This window comes from Podarcis cretensis (genome assembly GCF_951804945.1).
Source record: "Podarcis cretensis genome assembly, chromosome: 16".
In the NCBI taxonomy this organism is placed as follows: Eukaryota; Metazoa; Chordata; class Lepidosauria; order Squamata; family Lacertidae; genus Podarcis; species Podarcis cretensis.
Window position 1 is genome coordinate 25,643,377 of NC_137186.1, and position 26,981 is coordinate 25,670,357.

Genomic DNA, 26,981 nt, shown 5'->3' on the forward strand with positions numbered 1-26,981 from the left:
GATGGGTAACTCTCGCTCGCGGCTCCGGGCTTCTGTGCGCCGCCTCATTCACCGCTGCCCCCTGCGTTTTCTCTGCAGGCGTGCCGGCAGCAACATTAGCGGGACCAGCGAAGGCCGAGGGGAGAGCTGGAACCTGGACGACAACGTAAGCGCATTTTGCAAAGTTTGAAATGGGAATTTCCCACACACACCCCTTGGTGGCACCATGCATGTTCTAAGGCTGGGGTGGCCGGAAGGGTTATGGCTCATTGATGGAGCAGCGCTTCTGCTTTTCTGGAAGATGAGCCTTATTTGAAATCCCACAGAACCACTTCCAGTCACAAGGAGCTTCCTATGCTTGTCATTGGCCTGCCAAACCCCCCACCCACCCACAATACCTTCCTCCCCATAATAATTTTATTATTTGTACCCCACTCATCTGATTGGGTTGCCCCAGCCACCCTGGGTGGCTCCCTACAAAATATTAAAAACACAATAACATTAAAGACTTCCTCATACAGGGCCGCCTTCAGCTGTCTTCTCAAAGTGGTGTAGTTCTTTATCTTCTTGACTTTTGATGGGAGGGCTTTCCACAAGGGAGGTGCCAGTACCAAGAAGGCCCTCTGCCTGGTTCCCTGTAAACTTCACTTCTCACAGTAAGGGGACTGCCTGAAGGCCCTCAGTGCTGGATCTCAGTGTAGGGGCTGAACAATGGGGGCAGAGGCGCTCCTTTATCAATATGATACACATTTATTTGTATCAGCTGCTAGCCTTTGCCATTCAGGGGCAAGCATATAAAAGCACAGCCAAGCAGCTAAAATTAGCAAGCTGAATTAAAGACAGCAGCCGTTGCAATTTTGGGCTACTGGGGAGATCACTTTCCCGTATGCAGAGGTGGGCGGGGAGCTGAAAGTCTCAAGGTGTGTTGCTGGCTGACCGGCCCCTTGAACTCTCCCTCCTGCTCTGCTTCCTCCCCAGGTGTTCGACAGCTCTCACCAAGCCAGCTACGACGGTTCAAGCAAAGATGGCATTCACAAGAAGAAGAGGCGGACTCGGGTCCCGGACAAGCCCAACTACAGCCTTAACCTCTGGAGCATAATGAAGAACTGCATTGGCAAAGAACTGTCCAAGATTCCCATGCCTGTATGTGATTCCCCACTGCCCCATGCTCTGGTTCCGGGGGTGGGGCATTTCCAGGCCACAGTCTCTTTCTGGGTGACCTTCCCGGGGGCCGCTTGCCAGTGTTGGGTGGGGCCAGAGATAAAAGTGGGAAGAGAAATTGATGCGAACTTTACCTTCGTACAGTATGCTAGTTCCTACACACACAATGCAATAAGGGGTTTTTTCTTGTATTAAGTCCAACTGGTGGGGCATCTGCTGGAGGTGCATCTCTTTACCCTGAAATATGACACTTGAGTTGTATACTTTTTGGACCCCCCTTATTCCTGCGACAGTAAGTCGTTTCAAACTGCTTTTAACATTGCGATTTTTGCGACTTGCCCTGGGACCTTAGGAGGAAGCGGGGATAAGCAGTCACCATCTCGCTGGCTAAGTCAGGGAGATTTCCCAAACACTTAGGCTCTTTGACAGCAATTTGTTTTGAATGGCACCGATGGAGGAATCCTCTCTCCTAACCCACTTCCCCTGAAACAAAATATAGTCGTACCTCCGCTTAGGTATCCCTCCGGTTACATAAACTTCAGGATACATAAGTGGCAAACACGGAAATGTATTTCTGGGTTTTTGCTGCATGCGCAGAAGTGCTCTACTGCTGTGCACACATGCACAGAAGCAGTCTCTCTGGTTGCAAAACCTCGGGATCCGGCCGGACCTCCAGAGCGGTTCCCGTCCGCAACCGGAGGTACCACTGTACTAGTTTCAGGGTTGCAGCAGGGGAGAAAAGGGTAAAATTCCACCTTCATATTTGCTCCCATCCTGTTAATTTATCAGTCCCCTCCCCTGCAACACCCACTTCTCCCTTACTGGCATTTTCAGAAACCCAATTGTTAGATGCAAAGGCTTGTTTAATTCTGCTTACAAGTGGTCCTATAAGGTAGCAAGCAGAGAGAGAGAGAGAGAGAGAGAGAGAGAGAGAGAGAGAGAGAGAGAATGGGACCTTTGGCAATAGAAAAAGGACTAAAGCAGTTTCACATCCCAGCCTTTTGTTTTCCCATTAGTGACAAGGCTGCTTGTCGCCACAGGAACCCGGTTGGCTGGTAGTGGCGAAGATTTGTGGCTTGTGTGGCTGAGCAAGTCCGTCCCTGTTGTGGGGAGTTGGTGGGGAGAGGGAGGGTTTAAACTCTGCCTTCAAAGGCAAGAAAGCCACCTACATTCTCTGCTCAGGAGTGCCTGGACCGCTAGCCGGGGTTGGCAGCGGCCCAGCAGCACACAAGCCACTGGCAGCGCCTGCTTTTGAAACAATCAGATATGTTTAATCAGGAAGTAATTGAATGCTTGCTTGTTACATTTCCAGAGCTGCTTCCTGATTGAGCCCACGCAGGGCAGATGCTGCCACCGATGCTCTCCGTAGCAGAGATGCTCTGGCAGTTCTTCCCTTTGCAGATTGTCATAGTCAGTATATTTATAGCCTGCATTTCTCACAAGTAAATCTGTGCCTAAAGCAGTTCACATTAAAATAAATAAATGTCTACACAATAACAATACATAATAGGACATATGATGTTCCTGCAAGGTAACACACAAAAAATTAATAATCAGTTGAACCAGTGTTTCTCAAACTAGGATCTCCAGCTGTTGTTGGACTGCAGTTCCCATCATCCCTGAGCTAGGGATGATGGGAATTGTAGTCCAACAGCAGCCAGAGACCCAAGTTTGAGAAACACAAAGTTTAAACAGTTCATTTGACATATACATACAGCTTACCAATAGGTCAAGTCCAAGTATCCCATTAAGAAATTCATTTAGAAAGGTCCAGGGGTTGGACGGTGGGGCAAGGCAGGTGGGAAAATCTATCCCCCAATTGTCAACATGGAATCCCCAATGCCCAACTCAGGTGCAGATACTCTTGTGCATTTTTCTAATGCTACACAAATGAAGTGCTACACAAATGAAGCACATTTAAATTTAATAAAGTGGGCCTTCACACCTCCTGGTTATCTCAGTCCCTGTAGGAACATTGGAAGCTGCCTTTCACTGAAGTCAGACAATTGGTCCGTCTAACTTAGGGCAGTCAGCACTGACTGGCAGTGGCTCTTCAGGCAGAGGAGATTCCCAGCCCTCCCTGGGGATTGAACCTGGGATCTTCTGCATGGGAAGCAGATGCTTTTCCCCAACACAGACAGGTATAGTAGTAGTAGTAGTAGTAATAATAATAATAATAATAATAATAATAATAATAATAATAATATATTTATACCCCGCCCATCTGGCTGGGTTTCCCCAGCCACTCTGGGCAGCTTCCAACAAAATGTTAAAATACAATGGTCTGTTAAACATTAAAAGCTTCCCTAAACAGGGCTGCCTTCAGATGTCTTCTAAAGGTCTGGTAGTTGTTTTTCTCTTTGACATCTGGTGGGAAGGAGTTCCACGGAGCTGGTGCCACTACCAAGAAGGCCCTCTGCCTGGCTCCCTGTAACTTGGCTTCTCGCAGCGAGGGTACCGCCAGAAGGCCCTCAGTGTCCGGGCAGAATGATGAAGGTGTTCGCCTCTTTCCCCCAGCTTCCCACTCTCGGTGAATGGGATCTGCTTTAGCCTCGAGTATCTAATGCCAGCATTTTCCCCTTTTGCTGCAGAGGGTCTTGCTGTTCCAAAATCTTAGGCCAGGCATAGGCAAACTCGGCCCTCCAGATGTTTTGGGACTACAACTCCCACCATCCCTGACCACTGGTCCTGTTAGGTAGGAGTGATTGGAGTTGTAGTCCCAAAACATCTGGAGGGCCGAGTTTACCTATGCTTGTCTTAGGCCATTTCCTTCCCTCCCACCCCCAGTGGGTAGCAGAGAAATGGGGTGGGGGGTTTGCTCACAGCAGAGCCTGGTCTTTGTACAGTGTCTCCACTCCCGCTTTGAGTCAACAGGGAGTCTTTCCTCTTCAATTACGCAGGAACGTGACCCTGGCGAAGGACACAGAGGCCCCTTAATAGCCCTGGCACTGTGATGTATAAATAATCCCTGCATCCAATACACACAATCTGTAAAATTGCAGCAGTGGGCCAAATGGAACAATCCGGTGGGGCCTTTAAATCTGCCATTGCCGCTCCTGTGGCAGCAAAGAGATTAAAGTTCACATAGAAAAGCCACACTGGGAGAGGCTTGGAAATGTAATATCGTTTTGGCATGACGGTAAATCTTCCGCCTTCGCGGGGAGCTTTTTGTGTGGATGACAAAGGACTTCAGATACAGACACATACCACTTGCAATTATATATACATATATATTACATGCTCCTTTATGGGTTTCCCAGCCAAGCTGCTAATCATACTCGCTCAGCTGCAGCGTAACATTCACTCCCCTCCCGTTTTTTTTAAAATAGAGAGATGCTTGCTGTTTCCCCATCCATATATCCCAGGCATAGGCAGACTCGGCCCTCCAGATATTTTGAGACTACAGTTCCCATCATCCCTGCCCACTGGTCCTGTTAGCTGGGGATGATGGGAGTTGTAGTCCCAAAAACATATGGAGGGCTGAGTTTGCCTATGCCTGATATATCCCTTCTCGCCTAATAAATAACAACAGAAGAGTCCAGTAGCAGGATCAGACCAAGGGCCCATCTGGTCCAGTATCATCTTCCCACAGTGGCCAGCCAGGTACCTCTTGGTAAGAAAGCCTGCAAGCAGAATTTGAGCGCAACAGCTCTCTCTCTCTCCCCATTTGCAGCCTCCAACAGCAGAGGCAGTTTCCTCTTTGTACAGCAAAGGAGATCATCTGGAAGCCTATGGGAGCGGTTGCTCGAGGACATTTAAACAGCTGAATAGCTTAGTCAGTAGAACATGAGCCTCATAGTCTCAGGGTTGTGGGTTTGAGCCCCAGGTTGGGCAAAAAGATCCCTGCATTGCAGGATGTTGGACCAGATGATCATCATGGTCCCTTCCAACTCTACAATTCTATGGTTTTGTGTGTGTGTGTGTGATGGCAGATAGATTTCCAACCCTCTTGTCCCAACTTGCAAAAGTAGCCCAGACCACTCACGGGAGGTCTCTTTTTCTCACTGGCTTTCTGCAAACATCACAGGGGTTGCATTCTGCAGGGGGCAATCCAATAGGACTGGATTATAAGGCGTCTGCTCCCTTACTGCTGCGTGGAGATTTTTGAAAAACAAAGTGGTATATAAGTGCCTTCAAATAATAATAAAAAATGAGATAGAAAGAGCGATTCCCTTCTCCTCCCCTTGGGTTAGCAACCGACCTCTCTGGCTTTCTACAGGTGAACTTCAATGAGCCACTATCCATGCTGCAGAGACTGACAGAGGACCTCGAGTATCATGAACTGCTTGACAAAGCCGTCAAGTGCGAGAGCTCCATTGAGCAGATGTGCTTTGTGGCTGCTTTCTCCGTGTCTTCCTACTCGACGACAGTCCACCGGACGGCGAAGCCATTCAATCCACTCCTGGGCGAGACCTACGAGCTGGACCGGCTAGATGAGCTGGGTTTTCGCTCTCTCTGCGAGCAGGTGAGGAAAAGGGGAGGGAAGCTGGTGTGCCATTGTGGGGTGGGCCCACGTGGGGCTTGGGCCACAGAGACCTCAGCTGACATCCTCTGTCTTCCAGATCAGACCCAGATTACTCGCATCCGTTGTTTCATTTATTTGTTCCTTTTTAAATGTTCAGAACTTTATTGTATACTATGTACTATACTATAGGGACACGGGTGGCGCTGTGGGTTAAACCACAGAGCCTAGGGCTTGCCGATCAGAAGGTCGGCAGTTTGAATCCCCGCGATGGGGTGAGCTCCCGTTGCTCGGTCCCAGCTACTGCCAACCTAGCAGTTCGAAAGCATGTCAAAGTGCAAGTAGATAAATAGGTACCGCTCCGGCGGGAAGGTAAACGGTATTTCCATGCGCTGCTCTGGTTCACCAGAAGCGGCTTAGTCATGCTGGCCCCATGACCCGGAAGCTGTACGCCGGCTCCCTCGGCCAATAAAGCGAGATGAGCGCCGCAACCCCAGAGTCGGTCACGACTGGACCTAATGGTCAGGGGTCCCTTGTGTACTATACTATACATAGTATATGACGAGCTTAAAAAAATGTTTAAGTATAACTTTATAAAAAAATACAGAAGCTTTTCTACTAGGGATAATGGACGCAGGTATAGCAAGAGAAGATCAGAATATATTCCTCTATGCCACAAGAGCGGCAAGGATCCTAATTGCTAAAAACTGGAAAAAAGAAATTGTGCCAACAAAAATGGAATGGCAAGACAAACTGTTAGAGTATATTGAACTGGCTAGATTAACAGAAGCAATTAGAGACCACACTAGACAAGAATTTCAAAAAGCATGGGGAAAATGCAGAGAATACTTCACAAACCGTGCCCTAAAATTCATACCTGGACTTGCTTCAATTAATGTCTGCAGGAGACTTTGCGGATATTTAAGTTATAATTAGAAAAATCTTAATAATTATTCATAAAGGAAACAGCTTATAAGAAGTAAATAAGGATGCCAGAAACAGGAAGAAGGAAGTATTTTATTTGATTGTTTGTATTGTTGTTTATTATGCTTGTTGTTTGTTATGTTCATGTCTGATGGGGGTGGATTTCTGTGTTGGGGGGTGGGGGATTTGTGTTAGGTTGTAAATAAAATTTCCAATAAAAATTAAAAGAAAGAAAGAAAGAACTTTATTGTATTAGTAAAATAGCAATCCAATAAGAAACAGAAAAGGGAAAAGGAAGGAAGAGAAACTTTACAGAACCAAAAAACTGGGTTCGCAGCCATTATCTCATAATACATTTAGTGTTTACAGCAGGCCTGCAACTTAACGCTTATCTTTCTTACGCAACTGCAACTTTAGATGGATCGTGAATAAAGAAATAGAAAGGGAGCAGGAGACTGTTGGATACGGAGATCTTGTGAGATCTTGTAGGGCCATCCACAGGATTTTCCTTTGTGGAAACAGCTTTTGAAGCCTGATACCTTGCTTGCAGGGCTCTGGGACTGTTGCACAAGATCTCACAGGGCTCTCTGAGATCTTGGATGGTGGGAGTGGTTCCAGGGATCCTTCTGACTTCGTGCAATGTTGAGTTTGTGCACTGACCCCTGGAACATAACCCTTGCATATGTTGTGGGACTGCTGAACTGTTTTGCCAACCACTTAGACCTAACACCATTGGGGTTTGTTTCTCCTTGGATCTCCCCTCACTCCAGGTGAGTCATCACCCTCCGGCCGCGGCCCATCATGTCTATTCCAAGCGAGGCTGGACACTGTGGCAGGAAATCACCATTGCCAGCAAGTTCCGAGGCAAATACCTCTCCATCATGCCACTGGGTAAGCACCTGCTCCCCAGGTAGAACGTTCTGTGTCCTCGGCAGTTAATCATTCCTTGGCATAGATCATAGAATCATAGGGTTGGAAGGGACCCTGAGGATCATCTAGTCCAAGCTTCCTCAAACTCGGCCCTCCAGATGTTTTGAGACTACAATTCCCATCATCCCTGACCACTGATCCTGCTAGCTAGGGATCATGGGAGTTGTAGGCCAAAAACACATGGAAGGCCGAGTTTGAGGACGCCTAGTCCAAACCCCTGCAATGCAGGAATATGCAGCTGTCCCTTACGGGGATTGTACCTTCAACCTTGGCGTTATCCGCACCACGCTTAGGCCCATTGTTGTTGGGGAATTCCTTGTATCTCTAAGGCAGGGTTTCCCGAACTGTTTTTGGACTACAACTTCCATCTTCCCTAGCTAGCAGGACCAGTGGTCAGGGATGGTGGGAATTGTAGTCCAAAAACAACTGGAGACCCAAGTTTGGGAAACCCTGATCTAAGAGATCTCCTCTTCTATTTAAGAGCACCAAATCAACATATATATTTTTGCCGGCAACCGACTGAATGAAGGTAGCGACAGTCTGGGAGGGCCCTTAGACTGCCTTGAGGTTCTCGAAAGGCCTTTCCATGTTCATAAAGGTAAAGGTAAAGGTACCCCTGCCCGTACGGGCCAGTCTTGACAGACTCTGGGGTTGTGCGCCCATCTCACTTAAGAGGCCAGGGGCCAGTGCTGTCCGGAGACACTTCCGGGTCACGTGGCCAGCGTGACATCGCTGCTCTGGCGAGCCAGAGCCGCACACGGAAACGCCGTTTACCTTCCCGCTGGTAAGCGGTCCCTATTTATCTACTTGCACCCGGAGGTGCTTTCGAAGTGCTAGGTTGGCAGGCGCTGGGACCGAGCAGCGGGAGCGCACCCCGCCGCAGGGATTCAAACCGCCGACCTTTCGATCGGCAAGCCCTAGGCGCTGAGGCTTTAACCCACAGCGCCACCTGCGTCCCACGTTCTTGTACATGGCTGGCAGCAATTCAGCAGGTCATGGAACTGATTCTAAACCTGACAGAGGAGTTGACAACCTCAGCAGTGGGAGTTGGCTGGTAGAGGGAGGGATGCTCTGAGCCACCTCCAAGTGCTTCATCCTCTCCCTCTAATCGCTGGTCCTAGCGATGGCTGCTAGAATCTTTGAGAAAGTGCAGAAGGACCCCTTTCTAGACTGGCTTATGCTGTCATCTCAAAGTTGGAACATGTGGGAATCTGTGGGGAAGGCCCTGTGGCACAGGGATGGAGCCTTTGCAATGCATGCAGAAGGTCCCAGATTCAGGCCCTGGCATCTCCAGGTAGGGCTGGGAATGCCCTGCCCAAAACCCTGGGAAACTGCTGCCATTCAGTGGATCCACAGATCTTGTTGGGACTCTTTTAAATTACCAAAGTCCGACACCTCCCCCCCCCCCCAGGAAGTGTAAATCTGGATCAAATTAGGGATAGGTGGGTGGGCTGGCATTTTGATGCCAACCATGTTGTGTGGACCCTGCCCAAAAAATGTGCCTGCATGAGGATCCTATAATAAACACCCTCCCAGAAGCCCCCTTCATCCCCTTTCCCCTGTTATGTGAATCCTGCTGCCCAGGCATGATGGAATATTTAGTCCATCTCCATGGTGGCCAGTGAGCAAGCACATGATGTTCATCAGAAATCCCACCCCTTAATGAGAGGCCTTTGAAGAGCCTGTTGCCTGGATTAGATCAGAAGTCCATCTAGCCCAGCATCCTGTTCTCACTGTGGCCTGTGTGGAGCCCGCAAGCAGGACCTAGAAGCAAGAGTGTCTCTTTTCTTCCCTGCAGGTTACATCCACTTGGAATTCCACTCCAGCGGCAACCACTACGTCTGGCAGAAGGTGACCTCCACTGTTCACAACATCATCGTGGGCAAGCTCTGGATCGACCAGGTCAGCTGAGCAAGGACTCCCCTAGCGGTCACTGTGGCGATCACACAGGGTCCCCGGACGTTTCACCGTCTATTGATCCCTGTGCCACCACTTTATTTTTTGCTGCCACCACCCAGGCCCTACCTGGTACAATACTGAGTCCAGTCAGTTTATTGGAACATAAGCTTCTGTTTATTTATTGCAGTTTAACAAGCGTGTGGTTTCATAAACGGTATTAGTCCATTACAATCATGGGCTGCCTATCCAGACCTATAACTTCCGCTACCTGCTTTCACTCACTAAACCACCTCTCAGATACAGTGGTACCTCGGGTTACATACGTTTCAGGTTACATACGCTTCAGGTTACAGACTCTGTTAACCCAGAAATAGTGCTTCAGGTTAAGAACTTTGCTTCAGGATGAGAACAGAAATCATGCTCCGGCGGCGCAGTGACAGCAGGAGGCCCCATTAGCTAAAGTGGTGCTTCAGGTTAAGAACAGTTTCAGGTTAAGTACGGACCTCCGGAACGAATTAAGTACTTAACCTGAGGTACCACTGTATTTACTTGTCTTCCTAGCCCCTAACTGTTCCTGACTCAGCTTATTTCGCTACACTAACTCAACCTACCCACAGACTCTATCCCAATTGACTCCCACTCCAACCAACCACCCAACTCCCAAGGAACTCTCCCTTCGCCCCTCCCAGAGCTGGTTTTAAAGTCCCTCTGACTCCACCCCCGGGTTCTGATTGGGTAGCCTGTTTAACTATTTCACCTCCAGCACTCTCCTATGTTAACGTCACAGTCACAGGTAGTGGGAATTAATGGAAGAACACAAGAAGAGCTCGCTGGATCAAGCCAATGGCCCCTTTGGTCCAGCATCCTGTCCTCACAGTGACTAACTGGATGCCCCAATGGGCAGGATTTGAGCACAAGAGCTCTCTCCCCTCCTGTGGTTTCCAGCAACTGTCAGCCAGGAGCACTGCTGACTCCAGCATAGCCATTGTGGCTGGTACCCACTTCTCTTCCATGAATTGGTCCCGTCCTCTTTGAAAGCCATCCAACCTGGTGGCGGTCCCTGGTGCCTCCCTGCAGGAGTGAGTTCCATAGTTTTAACTATGTACTGCACCGAGAATGGAGCCCATACTAGGGACAGTGGGTGGGCCTCCTTATACATTACTGAAGGCTTCCTGTGAGTCTTCTCACACATTGTGCATTCATGTGCTCCCCTGAAGGTGCAGAGAGTGAAAGCAGCAGCACACATTTGCAGGTGAGCGACAGAACAGGTACACTCTTTGGCAAGCTGAGATAGGGCACGGTGACTCCCTTCCGACTTTACCCTCGATGGCAAGCCCAGACTCGCTGCCACCAAATGTGTGAAATGGCCCAATAGACTTCCCATCCCGCAAGACAAATATCTGTTGCATCTGAGTAATTGGCCTCTCTTACTTCTATGTAGGAATGATTAAATATTTGCGGAAGCAACCCTGTTGCAAGTTGATATATTATTGCTTTTAACTTAATAGATTTTACATGCACATCCTGTGTTTTAAACAGCTGCATTCAATCTTATTTTGGCACGTGTTTGGCGTTGCTTAAAAAAAGGCATGATTTAAAGCCCTTTGTGGTTTAGAGTAACGTACATGGAGCTTTCAAGATACTCAGAGGTTAAGGTAAAGGTAAAGGGACCCCTGACCATTAGGTCCAGTCGTGACCGACTCTGGGGTTGCGGCGCTCATCTCGCTTTATTGGCCGCGGGAGCCGGCGTACAGCTTCCAGATCATGTGGCCAGCATGACTAAGCCGCTTTTGGCAAACCAGAGCAGCGCACGGAAATGCCATTTACCTTCCCGCCAGAGCAGTACCTATTTATCTACTTGCACTTTGAGGTGCTTTTGAACTGCTAGGTTGGCAGGAGCAGGGACCGGGCAATAGGAGCGCACCCCGTCGCGGGGATTCGAACCACCGACCTTCTAATCGGCAAGTCCTAGGCTCTGTAGTTTAACCCACAGCGCCCCCTGTGTTACCCCCATATTATTTTGAAAGTCGAGAAATCTCTCCTGAATTGCTGGTGGGGTAAATATGGAAGAAATGTAGAACTAATCTCTTTGCATTTTCTTTCCTCTCTTTTTCCCTAGTCTGGTGACATAGAAATCATCAACTACAAATCAAAAGACAAATGCCAACTGAAATTCACTCCCTACAGCTATTTCTCCAGAGATGTCCCCCGAAAGGTAGGCCTCCCCCCCCCACCCCTGAGAGATGCAGGGCTACTCTGCCTTTATACTGGGGGTGACTAACCTGTAGCCTTCTAGAATTCGTTGGACTCCAACTCCCATCATTCCCTGACCCCTGGCTGTCCTGGTTGAAGATTATGGGAGTTGCACCCTCAACAGCATCTCACAAGCCACAGGAAAGGACTTGGAATATCCACACAAGGCATGATGATGGCAGAATGTAATCTTTGTCTGAAAAACAGACAAAAAGGGGTGCATGCTCTGAACTGCACATGTGACTTCATTGAAATACAGTGGCCTTTTATAAGATTGTCAAATAACATTTCAATGACCAGCACCCACCGAATTGACAAACAAGTTTATGGCAAGACTTGATGAATGGATCATCTGTTCTGGGAGAGAGAGGGGGGAACTTTTATGTTCAGTTAGTTGAAAATTAAATAAAAAGTTCTATTTTAAAAGGGAAAAAGAAAACCAGAGAGCATAAGTTAGTTGAAACAGGGATAGCCAACATGGTGCCTTCTGGGTGTTGTGTTGGACTATAACTCCCATCATCTCTGACCACTGGCCCCATGCTGTTGGGATTTGATGGGAGTTGTAGTTCAGCAACATTTCGTGGGCACCACATAACGTCTGAACAAAAGCATACACATGTATTACAATAATAAAATTGAATCCTCCGGTTTATAATTGCAATGGTCATTTCATGGCCAAAGACCCATCTAGTCCAAGATGCCCACAGGCTTCACCCCTATAAAGTCTTTTATGGTCATCATCAATCTTTTCTCCATATGTAACCAGAGTCCGTTGGACAGTGCTAAGTGCTAGCAGAATAGCTAAATTGCAGCTAGGAAGCTAAATCCTGTGCAATACCTACTCTCTTCTTGAAGTTAAAACAATGTCCAAACACCTGTTGATCTATTCAAAAGCTTTTACAGTGGTAGCTTGGTTGTCAAACTTAATCCGCTCCGGGAGTCCGTTCAACTCCCGGAACCATTCGAAAACCAAGGCTTGGCTGCAGGAGCTTCCTGTACCCAGTCGGAAGCCGTGGAAGCCGTGTCGGATGTTAGTCTTCCAAAAAACATTTGCAAACAGAAACACTCACTTCCAGGTTTGCAGCGTTCGAGAGCCGATTTGTTCAGGAGCCAAGCCATTCAACAACCAAGGTACCACTGTGCTTGCTGAACATAGAGCTAAAGAAGAATATATGCAAATTATTTACATTCACATGCTTATTCAAGCATCAGCTTAGTTTTTCTTAGTTGAAGATTACAGCTTCTTTACAGATTAAAACAAGCTGTGTCTTTCTCTCTTTCCAATACTTGCACTCCGCCTTAGGTCCATTACCCAGCTAGGCCACGCAGTTCCAACTGAGAGGTTTCCACTTTCTCCTTCTGGCAGACTTGTCCTTATTGCTTCTTGCTTCTTGGGAGAACATCAACTTCTCCTTATTGCTTATTGCTTCTTGGGACTTGTCCTTATTGCTTATTGCTTCTTGGGAGAACATCAACTTCTGTACTTCTTTCTGTCACATTCACACAGAAACAGCATCATTCCTCTCCTGTATTGCGTTTAGAGAGAGAGTTATCTGATACAGTCTCTACTTCAATATTCAGGGAAATGCAGCAGTCACAATCAAGTCACTCACAAAACAAAATGGAGAATGTAATAGGATGCTGCCCGTGTGGCCAAAATTAGCCAATCACACGAGAGTTACTGGGGAACGTTCCAGAATTACACACACAGCAATTACATTCAAGCATTCCCAGTTTCGGTAAATTAAATCACTATACTTGACAATAAAAACATAAGAGCCCAATTGCCCATCTAGTCCTGCTTCTTCACAGTGGGCAACCAGATGCCCTCATGGGAAGCCCTGACATTAAATTCTACTCAATATTGATCCAGAGCAGATTCCAATGTATAGTTAGCAGAGTAAACACGTTGCAGGATTCCCAAAAAATAAGACCAGAGGCAATTAATATTTCATCCAGCAGAGCTTTACTGCTACTGAAGGCAATTGAGTAGCAGTCACAAGTCACAAATCCAATACATTCAGGATTGGCACTGTCCATAAGAAATCCAGTTGCAGCAGACTTAACTTAAACTTACAATAACTTACAATAAGATTAAAACCTTAACACTAAGCATACTATGTACAGAACACCACACAGTTGGAAAGAAAGATAGAAAAAAGTAAGGCTCCTTCTGGCCGTATTATTATTATAGTCAGTATGACCTTGACAGAAAGAGATAACAGACCCAGTTTAAGCCAGCTGTACTCAGCTTCTCTGAAGGAATAACCCAAACATCATGAACCTTCTGCTTGTTTCTTTCACACAGAGAAGCTTCCAGAAGCCTCTTGAATTAATTAGAATAAGAACAATCTCTACACGTCAGATCAATACTTTCTGTACCAAGAAATGCACACTGACAAGCCCCACCAGCAGGATGTAGGCCTAAGAGCACTCTCACTCTTAAAAAAGCCTTCTCCAACCCAGTGCCCTAGCCAGCTAGTCTAATGGTCAGGGATGAAGGAAGTTGTGCTTTTAAACATCTGGAGGGAACCAGGTTGAGGAAGGTTGCTCTAGACCATGAGCTGGGTGGGACGCGGCTGCTGGCGAACGTTGCGTCTCTACGGAGGGGCTTTGAATCCTCAATGTTCCTTCCTAGGTGACAGGCCTAGTCATGGATGCGGAGGGCACAAGTCACTATGTCATGTCCGGCACATGGGACGAGAAGATGGAGTGCTCCAAAATCGTGCAGAGCAGCCAAGGAAACGGCAGCTCAGAGGGCAAGGTGCCCAAAACCGTCTACCAGACGCTGTCCCCCAAGGTCCTGTGGAAGAAATACCCTCTTCCGTGAGTCTGCCCAACAGGGCTCGGGTGCCGCGGGTGTCACCAAGCCCACATGCCTGCGTATTTTAGGGGCTGGTGTAAGAATCACGTTTCCGTGGCTAATGGGTCTGACAAACAGCAAACAATCTTGTCTCCAGATGTTTGCCTCTCCAGATGTTGCCAAACAGCATCTCCCATCAGCCCCTGCAACCAATGGCCAGGGATGATGGGAGTTGTAGTTTGGCAACACCTGGAGAACCCCAGGCTACCTATTATGCTGAGTCAGACCATTAGTCTTGTCTCTGTCGCTGCTCCCTAATCTGGCTGATGGCGGTTCTGGGAGGTCGCTGGTAGAGGTCATCCTTTTCAAACACAGAGACCCAGAATTGAACTCTGGACCTGCTTACGTTCTGCCGCTGCAGGGCAGGGGGAGGGAGGGTGTAACAGGCGCAGAAATCCAAATGGCAGCCTGCCTGCCCTCGTTTTAACTTTCCGAAGTAGCATTTATATACCACCTCTCCTCCAAAAAGTGTGTGCCTGGGTTTTCCTCTCCATGTTTTTTCCCTCACAACAACCTTGCGAGGTGGGCACACTTTTGGTAATTCCCCAAGAATTCTGTGGCAGCCCCTGGGGAATTCCTTCCTGGCGAGATGTGCTTCTTGCACATTACAGAGCTTTTGCCATAAGCTGAAGGCCTCTTTATCCTGACTTTTGACACATACACACAAAGAAAAAATACACACACACACACACACCATCCTATTTGTCTGATTGCAAATTGTTTTAGCCAATTTTAAATATTGTATTTTTATAATGTCACTTTCCCACTTGGACCTCATGGCGAAGGGCCAGTAAGAAAACCAGGAAATATTAGTAAGCAGCTGTATAGGCCAAGAGGCAGTAACTGTCCCAAGGTCACCTGCCAGAGAGCTTTGTGGTTTAGTGTGTGTTTGAACCCTTGTCTCTCGTGGCCTAAGTCCCACGCCCTAGGGTACTCTAGTCACTATTATTATTTACTAAGTATATTAAGTGGGGTTTTTGCCATGGCCACTCAGAGTGACTTAGAGTATTTTAAGCAATATAAAAATAAAAAACCAAACATTCAAACCAGCATTAAAAAAAATCTAAAATATAATCTTGTTTGTTTGCTTTTAACTACATTAAAGCATCTCGCCTGTGCAAAAATGCCATAGATAATTAAAAGCCAAGGCCTGGTGAAAAGAGAATGTTTTTGTCTGGTGCCTAAGGATATGTAGCAGTGGTGCCTGGCGAGCCTCCCTGGGGAGAGCATTCCCACAAGCAGGAAGCCACATTGAAACGGCCCGTTTTTGGGTTTCCACACTATGCTCATAACTACATTGGCATGATTGCGCACCACTGGGGCCTGATCCCTTGGGAAGTTCTTTCTGTGTCAGTTGAAGTGCAGCTGCATGTGATGGGCGCAAAAATGTGTGGGCGCAAAAATGCCACCGCATGTTTTTATTTAATTAATTTATTTATTGAATTTATATACCGCCCTGTACCCGGAAGTCTCAGGGCAGTTCACAGAAAAGATCCCAATATATAAACTAAAAATAAAAACAATACCCCCCCCCAAAGAGTCACATTTTTAAAAGGGCATAGGATGTCCATCAGGTCAACCATCAGGTTAAAAAGGAACATTTTTGCCTGGCGCCTAAAGGTGTCTAATGAAGGCGCCAGGCGAACTTCTCTGGGGAGAGCATTCCACAGACAGGGAGCCACTGCAGAGAAGGCCCCGTTCTCGTGTTGCCGCCCTCTGGACTTCATGAGGAGGAGGCACACGAAAAAAGGCCTCAGAATATCATCTCAGGGTAGGTTCATATGGAAAGAGGCGGTCCTTGAGGTATTGCGGTCCTGAGCCGTTTAAGGCTTTATAGATCAAAACCAGCACTTTGAATTGGTTCTGGAAACTAATCAGTAGCCAGTGCAGTCGGACCAGGATCGGTGTAATATGCTCAGTCCGTCTTGAGCAACCATCTTGCTGAGTTCTGCACTAGCTGAAGTTTCTGAACCGTCTTCAGAGGCAGCCCTACATATAACGCATTGCAGTAATCTAACTCTGAAGTTACCAGAACATAGACAACAGTAGTTCGGCTTCCCTGTTGTGATCTTAGCCATGGGAAGGGGACTTCAGATGGCCAAACACCTAAGCCCATTCATGCAATGGACACACGCTCTTTCTTAAACCGGCCATGCGTCTTCCTCCTGCAGGGAGAACGCTGAAAACATGTACTTCTTCTCCAACCTGGCTTTGACGCTGAACGAGCCCGAGGAGAGGATAGCCCCCACGGACAGCCGCCAGAGGCCTGACCAGCGGCTCATGGAGAACGGCAAGTGGGACGAAGCCAACGCGGAGAAGCAGCGGCTGGAAGAGAAACAGCGGGCCGTGCGGCGCAAGCGGGAGGCAGAGGCAGCGGAGGCCCTGGAGGAAGGTACGGGTCAAAGGCCACATTCACGCCATACATTTAAAGCAGTACGATACTCCTTTAAACAGTCATGGCTTCCCCCAGAGAATCCTGGGAGCTGTAGTTTGTTACGGGTGTGGAGAGTTCGTGAGGAGAGACTCCTAGTCCCCTCCCAGGGCTACAGTTCCCAGAGTGGCTTGATAATTATTATTGCAGTGGTACCTTGGGTTACAGACGCTTCAGGTTACAGACTCCGCTAACCCAGAAATAGAATCATAGAATCATAGAGTTGGAAGAGACCCCAAGGGCCATCGAGTCCAACCCCCTGCCAAGCAGGAAACACCATCAGAGCACTCCTGACATATGGTTGTCAAGCCTCTGCTTAAAGACCTCCAAAGAAGGAGACTCCACCACACTCCTTGGCAGCAAATTCCACTGTCGAACAGATCTTACTGTCAGGAAGTTCTTCCTAATGTTTAGGGGGAATCTTCTTTCTTGTAGTTTGGATCCATTGCTCCGTGTCCGCTTCTCTGGAGCAGCAGAAAACAACCTTTCTCCCTCCTCTATGTGACATCCTTTTATATATTTGAATATAGCTATCATATCACCCCTTAACCTCCTCTTCTCCAGGCTAAACATGCCCAGCTCCCTTAGCCGTTCCTCATAAGGCATCGTTTCCAGGCCTTTGACCATTTTGGTTGCCCTCCTCTGGACACGTTCCAGTTTGTCAGTGTCCTTCTTGAACTGTGGTACCCAGAACTGGACACAGTACTCCAGGTGAGGTCTGACCAGAGCAGAATACAGCGGCACTATTACTTCCCTTGATCTAGATGCAATACTCCTATTGATGCAGCCCAGAATTGCATTGGCTTTTTTAGCTGCCGCGTCACACTGTTGGCTCATGTCAAGTTTGTGGTCAGCCAAGACTCCTAGATCCTTTTCACATGTACTGCTCTCAAGCCAGGTGTCACCCATCTTGTATTTGTGCCTCTCATATTTTTTTTTGCCCAAGTGCAATACTTTACATTTCTCCCTGTTAAAATTCATCTTGTTTGTTTTGGCCCAGTTCTCTAATCTGTCAAGGTCGTTTTGAAGTGTGATCCTGTCCTCTGGGGTGTTAGCCACCCCTCCCAGTTTGGTGTCATCTGCAAATTTGATCAGGATGCCCTTGAGTCCATCATCCAAGTCGTTGATAAAGATGTTGAATAAGACCGGGCCCAAGACAGAACCCTGTGGCACCCCACTAGTCACTCTTCTCCAGGATGAAGAGGAACCATTGATGAGCACCCTTTGGGTTCGGTCAGTCAGCCAGTTACAAATCCACTGAGTGGTAGCATAGTCAAGTCCGCATTTTACCAGCTTCTTTACAAGAATATCATGGGGCACCTTGTCAAATGCCTTGCTGAAATCAAGGTAGGCTACATCCACTGCGTTCCCTTCATCTACCAGGCTTGTAATTCTGTCAAAAAACGAGATCAGGTTAGTCTGACATGACTTATTTTTCAGAAATCCATGCTGACTATTGGTGATCACAGTATTCCTTTCTAGGTGCTCACAGACTGTTTGCTTAATGATCTGCTCCAGAATCTTCCCTGGTATTGATGTCAGACTGACTGGGTGGTAATTATTTGGGTCCTCTCTTTTCCCCTTTTTGAAAATAGGGACAACATTTGTCCTCCTCCAGTCTGCCGGGACTTCGCCTGTTCTCCAGGAATTCTCAAAGATGACTGCCAGTGGTTCTGAGATCACATCTGCCAGTTCTTTTAATACTCTTGGATGCAGTTCATCTGGCCATGGAGACTTGAATACATCTAAACTAGCCAAGTATTCTTGTACTATCTCCTTAGTTATTCTGGGCTGTGTTTCCTCTGCTGAATCATTTGCTCCAAATTCTTAACCTCGGGTTAAGAACTTTGCTTCAGGATGAGAACAGAAATCACGAAGCGGCAGTGGGAGGCCCCATTAGCTAAAGTGGTACCTCAGGTTAAGAACAGTTTCAGGTTAAGAACGGACCTCCGGAACGAATTAAGTTCTTAATCAGAGGTACCACTGTAATAAAACATGTAATGGATTATTATTATTAATGGTGCTTTTCCTCCACCTTTTCCTCCAAGGAGCTCAAGGTGGCTCAAGTTCTCCTCCACATGTTGTTCTCACAAAAACCCCGTGAGGTAGGTTAGGCTGAGCGAGTGACTGGCCCAAAGTTACACCCGGTGAGCTTCATGGCCGAGTGGGGATTCGAACCCAGGTCTCCCAGGTCCTAGTCCAACACTCTAACCACTACATCACCACCGTCTCTCTCAACCCATCCCTCTTCCCAGGGAACTCTGGGAATTTTAGCTCCAGGGGAGGAATAACTCTCAGCACCCTGAATTCTTCAAGGGAGAGACCTGACTGCTTGCAGGGGCATCGTGGCACTTTAAATGTATGCTGTGGTTGTGGCCAAAGTACAACAGGAAGAGTTCTGAAGCCAACAAGCTGCCTGGAGGGCCCTCCTGCTAGAGCAGAGCTTTCCATGTTGGTGACACACTTTTTAGACATGCATCATTTCACAACACAGTAATTCAGTTTTACTAGCAAACCGGGAGTTAAAACTAACCCCTTTCTAGCCCCAAGAGCAGCTTGGAGAGCATTTGCATGACACGCCTACACACTAAGGCAGGCTTCCTCAACCTCAGCCCTCCAGATGTTTTGAGACTACAATTCCCATCGTCCCTGACCACTGGTCCTGCTAGCTAAGGTTCATGGGAGTTGTAGGCCAAAAACATCTGGAGGGCCGAGATTGAGGAAGCCTGCACTAAGGTGTTTTGACACACAGTTTGGAAAGCTCTGTGCTAGAGCAAGCAGTCTGTCTACTCAAGATGCTGATGCTGATAATGATAATAATTTATTTTATTTTATTATTTGTACCCCGCCCATCTGAATGGGTTTCTCCAGCCACTCTGGGCTGCTTCCAGCACATATAAAAACATAATAAAACATGAAATATTTTTTTAAAAATACCTATACAGGGCTGCATTCAGATGTTTCCGAAATGTTACAAAATTACTTAACTCCTTAATATCTGATGGGAGGACATTCCACAGAGTGGGCTCCACTACTGAGAAGGCCCTCTGCCTGTAGCTTCACTTCTCGCAATGAGGGAACTGCCAGAAGGCCCTTGGAGCTGGACCTCAGTGTCCGGGCAGAACGATGGGGGTGGAGACGCCCCTTCAGGTATACTGGGCTGAGGCTGTTTAGGGTTTTAAAGGTCAGCCCCAGCACTTTGAATTGTTCTCGGAAACATACTGGGAGCCAATGTAGGTCTTTCAGGACCAGTGTTATGTGGTCTTGGTGGCCACTCCCAGTCACCAGACTAGCTGCCGCATTCTGGATTAGCTGTAGTTCAAAGGTAGCCCTACGTAGAGAACATTGCAGTAAGCCAAGCGGGAGATAACCAGAGCATGCACCACTCTGGCAAAACAGTGCGCAGGCAAATTCTTTGGACTACAAGTCCCATCGGCCTCAGCCATGCATCAACCGGCCATGCTGGCCAGGGCTGATGGCAGCTGGTAATCCAAAACATTTGGAGGGCACCAGGTTGGTACTAATGGAAGACCCACATAGCAACCAGCCATGGAAAAAATGGGCCACACATATAGAAAGGAATTGAGGAACCCAAGGATTAGATTGCATCACAGGTCAATCGTCCTGAGCATGGAACGTGTGGTTTGAGTCTTCATCAGGGGTTGGCCTGTCTGCTGCATCAGGTACACCACCTTCTGTTTCTCCTCTCTCAAATCAAATTTCATCATCCTGTGAAACCCTTTAGAATCCTAATGCATTTGTGTGATGAACAGGGAACAGCTCGGTCCCAGTGAAGCTGAATGTTGGAAGATGCAGGACAGATAAAAAAGAAAGTTGTATTTTAAGCAGCGCATAGTTGAAACTATGGAACTCACTCCCACAGGAGGCAGGGCTGGCCCCCAACGTGGGTGCCTTTAAAAGAGGATTGGACAAATTCATGGAGGAGGAGGCTGTTGGTGGCTCCTAGCCTGTGCATTTTTTCTTAAAAAATGTTTAGGGGTACTCTCATTTTGACTCAAGAAAATCACCATTTTATAGTTAAAATCAGGAAAAATAAATACACTAAATGGACAAAAGTACAGAGAACATGCATTACCTCATATTACACAGCCGACAGCTCACTGTAACTTCCACATTGGCATGAGGTTGTGTGCACTAACATCTTCCCTATTCCTCTGCTTGCTGTTGGTGTCCGTCGCCAGATATCCTTTCAAAAACCATGAATTTTCATACACTGAAGGCTTAAACAAACTCACAGGGGAGGGCTTACCAATTTTATAAACGTTAAGTTGGCTACAGTGTCTAAATGCATTCCACACTGCTTCACACATTAAACGCCCGCTTCCGTCTGAGACTCAGGAAACACCGTGGCAGAAAATGAGCCCCGCCATCGGGGGTAGCAACGGAACTGGCGATTCACTGTGCTAGAGAAGAAACTAAAACTGTGGTTTTTTTTAGTATCTTCTCTCGTTAGATTCACAAAATGTTTAGGGGTATGCGTACCCCTGCGTCCCGTCCCCCTTAAAAAAAAACCGCTGTTCCTAGCCATGATGGGCGTCCTCTGCCCCCACAGATGGAGGCAGCGATGCTTCTGAATGCCAGTTGCTGGAGACCACAAGAATGGGAAATGTGCTCAGGTCCTGGCTTCCTACAGTCACCTGGTTGGCCACTGCTAGAACAGGACTCTTCCTACGTAAATTCCAAGACTGCTGTCTTAACCTCTTCCCTCTTCCTTTTCTTTACAGGCAAGGACTACAGAGGCTACAGCCCGCTGTGGTTTGAGCGGAAGGTCGACCCGGTCACCGGGGAGCTGATGTGCGTTTACAAAGGTGGATACTGGGAAGCGAAGGAGCACCAGGAGTGGAGTGCATGCCCCAATATATTCTGAGCGGCTTCTGAGCTGGACTGGCGTCTCCCGGGGCCGAAGGGGAGCCTCCCTCCTCATCCTGTCCACGGGAAAGAGGAGCTGGTAGCAGAAGCACTCCAGGCAGCGTCCTGCTGGTCAACACACACAAGAGTTTAAATAAATGCAGATTTTTTAAAAAAAGAAAAGAGAAAAACTGCAACACAACAACCAAACAGGGAATTCCAAACCTATTTTTATGCACTAATGAAATGGCATTTGGGGGTGTTATTTTTTTTCTTTTAAGTGACTTTTTAAAGCTACCAATTAGGATTGAGAGATGATGGATTTTTTCCCCCTTTTCTTTTTAAGCCTGGCCTATTTATTGCTGCATCAGGAGATGCAGCCTCCTTACATATTTTGAGCTTCCGCTTCTCTTAACCGAAGCTCTGACATTTCCAAAGATGCACGTATTTGTGGGGGAATGATGTATGTTTGATTCTTTTTTCTTTCCTTCTCATTTGTGCGCTGGGGACTTGAAATATCTTTTATATATAAAATAGTGTACGTATAATTCAGGTCCTTTTTCTAAAGATGCAGCAACTCCCTAACCCATGTCCCAGATGGGTCCTAAATTCTAGGGAGAAAGTGCGGTGTCCGGGGGTGGGGTGGGGTGGGGGAGTTAACAAGCCAATAACTTTCCCCCACCCCATTTTGAGTTTTGCATCTTTGGAGAAGGGTTGGAGGAGCATTCTGACAACTGTAGTTTAAGTTTCCTCCAATGCTTTTTGGAGTACTTGGATCCAGTATCAGTCAACAGGCAATATTTTTGTTACTTCGTCTTTAAAAATCAAGTCTCTGGACGGTTTTGTGTTTTGGGGCGTGTATGGCCATTTAATTTTGGTTCTGTAATCACTCCCTTGGTAGAGAAGTCCCCCTTTTGCCAGCTGGTTGTTCTTTTCCGAAAGGACTTTCCCGGTGCGGCTAGGCTTGGGGAGAGCTGGAGATGAACCCTGGCACGCCTCGATGCCATCTTGCTAGTTCCTACCCCCCTCACTTTGAGATTACGGCACAGGAGCTGGGTGCAAGCCCAGGCAGGGTGGAACTGAAGGCTCCCCCACAATCTATTTGGTTAGAAACAGCACCCTCCTTCTCCATCACACACCCACAAGGCTGCTCATTCACACAGCCAGCAGTCACAACAAACTGCCGAGCCCCTGGCGCCGTGGATTAATGTGACGCCGGTGGCGAGGCGCATCTGGGCAGCACTCTCTCCATGCGCAAACGTGAGACACCTCTGTGGGCCTCGCTGGCGCCATCTTTGTAGGAAGCACACATGGACACTCCCTCTCCTTGCTTGCTGTTCTCTTCATCAGAGGCCTGGTGACTGGAAGATGCAGAGAGCGGTGCTGGCAGAGATGCCAGGGGGCACTGCCCTCTGCTGCAGTCAAGGGGAAAGTGGGTTTTCCAAGGACAAATGCCTTCATCCCAGATGCCTCACAAGTAGCAAGTCAAAATGTGCTCTCTCTGTCTTAGAGCATCCCATTCTCTCTCCTGCCCCTGTTTGTTATTCAAGGCTAGCCACTGAGCTGCCGACAAACCCACGTTCTCTGAAATCGCAGAGGCATTGATACCATTTTGCCAGCTGTTCTTAAATTGCCCGACTGACCACCTTTCTCCCCTGACCAGAACTTGCACAAGCAGGCTCTAGTTTCAGCCCTAGTTCTGGATTTTTTGGGGGGTGTTCCAGGGAAGTTCTGCCTAGCACCTGGATTTGCACGTCCCTCTTTCATACCGGCTGGTTTGCCAATGCCGAAGGCCTGGCTGCCTGGTGTTTCCCTGTGCAAGAATGGTGCTTGGGACAAATGTCCCTTACGTCCAATGGGCCGGGCGGCTCTTTTTGAGAACTGAACAGGGTCCATAAGGCCTTTTGCCTTTGGAAAATAACAGAGCCGCCCGGTCCTCTGGCTCACAAAATCACATCTTGACAGATGCAGGAACCAGCGGATTTCTTGTGGCCAGGCACATTTTTGCAGGGCGGCGGGGAGAAAACGAGCAATAACGAACTTCAGGGCTTCACTCTCTGCCCCCAGATTGCAAAGGAGAGGTCTTGAGTCAGGTTATCCCCAAGAGGGATTTCCAAAAACCCTTTCCCTCACAGCACCTGTAGGAACTGATATTTACTCTTCTCTGCGTTCGCAAGTATATATGTATATACATGCACACACACCTTTGCACAGTATATTTATATATTTATACAAATCTACATAACCTGTGCAAATACACACACACACACAAACACGCATATACACACCGTACAATGTAACTGTAGTGACTGAACATCAGTATGCCAACAGCTGATTTCAGTGTGCTCTTTAATCTTAATTATTTATTTGCTTCTAATTTATATATATTATATATATAAAATATATATATAAAATTATTTTTGTTTAAATTTATATGGTACATAAAGTAGGGGTGGGGATAATAATGAAGACGGGTGTGTGCCTCTGTCTGAATTTTCTTTTTATAGTGCAAATTACATGTACGGTAAATCTTGATTCCTCTTTTCAGGGTAGGTGTCCTCTGTCTCTCTTTCTTTCTTAACGAGAAAAATAAAAGTGTCGAGGTTAGAGGCACCGTCCATGCTGAGCTCCTGTTCATTTCGACGGCTTGCGCAGGATTGTGTCCCCAGACCATTGATTTATACACAGAGAGAGGAGATAAGGGTCTTGCCTTGCTAACATTTCCTCCAAAGCCGCAGACTAAATAGATTCAGCAGGCCGGGTGTGCGCCGGCTTCCTCTTGAGCAAGCCCGTTTCTCTCAGCGGCTGTTTAAAAGGAGATGCTCTGGGTAGATAATGCTTCTAAGGGTCCCGATTGCTTGGCCTCCCCCAAACCTGTGCGCTTCCAGATGTTTTGGACTACTGCTGGGGAAGGCTGATCCATATCCAGTGCGGGGAAGCTTTGGCCCTCCAGATGTTGCTGAAATGCATTTCCCATCATCCCCAGCCATGGGCCATGCTTGCTGGATCCGATGGGGTTTGTCTGGGAAGCCAAAGGTTCCCCCGCACCCAAATCTAGAAGAAGAAACCATCCCTTTCTAAAGAAAGCAACACATTTCCTGTTCCTGAAAATTCCCATCGAGCCAAAACAGTAGCTTCTGATGCAGTGTTCCTCCTGTGTTTTACTTGAAAAAAATTACTCAAGATACTACCACTTTTGGGGTGCTTCTTTTGGATTTGTTTCCCCTCACTCCTGTATCCTGGCGGGGGTTGGGGTTGGGGGTGGGAATGTAAATGTGTGCGTCTGAATTTTTATTTATTTTTTTAAAAGTCAAAACCTGCTGCAGCAGTGTTGCCAAAGCCCACCATGAACTGCTGTTTAAAATATATAAATACGTATATATAGATAATGTTTCGATCGAGTCAGCAATTATGTCTTCGACAAGGGTAGTTTTTCTTAGGTAACAACAACAACATGCTGCAAAACTCGTGGGCAGAAGCGAAAGAAGTTTGATGTCGTTCTTGAAAACCTGGGGTGTGTGTGTGTGTGTGTGTGTGTGTGTGTGTGTGTAGGACAGTTGTACTCCAAATGAATTGAGAGAGGGTTTTAATTTGGATAAAGGATTTATTTCAAACACACTTTTTGAAAATTGACTTTCCCCTGTTCATATATACAGCCTAGATTGGAGGCAGTTCTGTGAGCTCTGAGGCTGCAAACGGGTGTCGTTTTTCCAGAATCAAAAGGGGAAGCGACAGAGCCATTGTTGCACCAACGTGGGCACAGAAACCTTGTTGTTGTTGTTGTTGCATCCATTACCTGTACAAGTATGGCATGGTTTGTTTTTAATGCTTGAAAAACCCATCAAACTATTTGGCCTGAAGTCACAGTGGGACAGGAAAGGATATCTCCCTCCAGGGATTACGTTTCTTCGCCTCCTTTTACTTTCTGCAGCTGGAGACAGTTCTGCAATGTGGGGGTCTCGTGTGTTTTTTTTCTTTCCAGACAGCTGATGCACCATCTTCAGAAATGGGAATGGCTGGCTGGAGAATTAAAACAGGTCCGTTGCATTGTGAGCAGCTGCTCTCCAATAGTTGAGGACAATGGGTGTCTGGCTTTTTGCCAGGCTCTTTCCCCTGCCACAAACTGTAGCATTTTCCCAGAACTTCCGAGCCAATGTGATCCAGTCTGCTGGACCGCCTCAGATGTGATTATTCCGCACGAGCTTTTCCTAACCTGGTTTCCTCCCAGTGTTTTAGACTACCATCAGCCCCCAAGATCACTTTGCCGTGCTGGCTGGGGCTGATGGGAGTTGTAGTCTAAAACATCTGGAAAGCACCAGGTAAGAGAGGGGAGGTTGCCGGAGACACCTGGATGCCCCTCTTCCTAAGATGCTCTTTTACCTAGAGCCAGAACAACCGAGCAAGCAGTGGTTTTCAACTCTTTGTACACTCTTTCTCAGTTCAGTTTTTAATGCTGTAAAAAATAAAAGATACAGGGGTTTCTTGCTTTGCTTTTGTTTTCACTTTAAAGGCCTAATTCAGTTTCATTTTTTTTTTAAATAAAACGGACTGGGAATCACAGCTCTTTCTAATGCCTTATTGTCTGTGCTTACTTGACTGTGAGTCTAAGCAAAGCAGTTTGTCACTTTCCCTCTTATCTTCAACTCTGCGGTAACAAGGTCTCATTGCCGCTTAAATAAATGAAACCTGACAAGTGCAGGCTAGGCTCATTAGGCACCGGCACCTGAATGTGCAGGGATTGGAGCAGGAACGGGACACCCCGTTCCCAAAGCAGAATATACTGCCCAACGGACCAAGCCAAAGAGCTGAGCATTTGGCCCGAACCCTGAGCAAATGGCTTGACTAGAGATGGCACAACTCCACAGTCTGCCTTTAAGAAATAAAACGGGGAGAACATGGGAAGAAATGTTACAATGCCATGCTCTGTAAAGGTAAAGGGACCCCTGACCATTAGGTCCAGTCATGGCCGACTCTGGGGTTGCAGCGCTCATCTCGCTTTATTGGCCGAGGGAGCCGGTGTACAGCTTCCGGGTCACGTGGCCAGCATGACTAAGCCACTTCTGGCGAACCAGAGCAGCGCACAGATACACCATTTAACTTCCTGCCGGAGTGGTACCTATTTATCTACGTGCACTTTGACGTGCTTTCGAACTGCTAGGTTCGAAGCAACGGGACCGAGCAACGGGAGCTCACCCCGTTGCGGGGATTCG

General features: G+C 47.4%; 1 protein-coding gene across 7 annotated transcripts in view; it reads left to right on the top strand.

Moving 5' to 3' along the window:
- Positions 1 to 26,331, top strand: part of OSBP2 (oxysterol binding protein 2) — a gene marked incomplete at its 5' end in the record, with an annotated part of 154,075 nt that extends 127,744 nt beyond the window's left edge. For all 7 annotated transcript variants that reach the window (XM_079956592.1, XM_079956593.1, XM_079956594.1 and 4 more), the window contains 9 exons: positions 79 to 145; positions 958 to 1,122; positions 5,360 to 5,605; positions 7,297 to 7,417; positions 9,255 to 9,358; positions 11,475 to 11,570; positions 14,247 to 14,434; positions 16,643 to 16,863; positions 21,648 to 26,331. In XM_079956592.1, coding sequence (XP_079812718.1) covers positions 79 to 145; positions 958 to 1,122; positions 5,360 to 5,605; positions 7,297 to 7,417; positions 9,255 to 9,358; positions 11,475 to 11,570; positions 14,247 to 14,434; positions 16,643 to 16,863; positions 21,648 to 21,790 — 1,351 coding nt within the window. In that variant the 3' untranslated portion in view covers positions 21,791 to 26,331. The remainder of the gene's footprint in view (positions 1 to 78; positions 146 to 957; positions 1,123 to 5,359; positions 5,606 to 7,296; positions 7,418 to 9,254; positions 9,359 to 11,474; positions 11,571 to 14,246; positions 14,435 to 16,642; positions 16,864 to 21,647) is intronic.
- Positions 26,332 to 26,981: the final 650 nt, after the last annotated feature.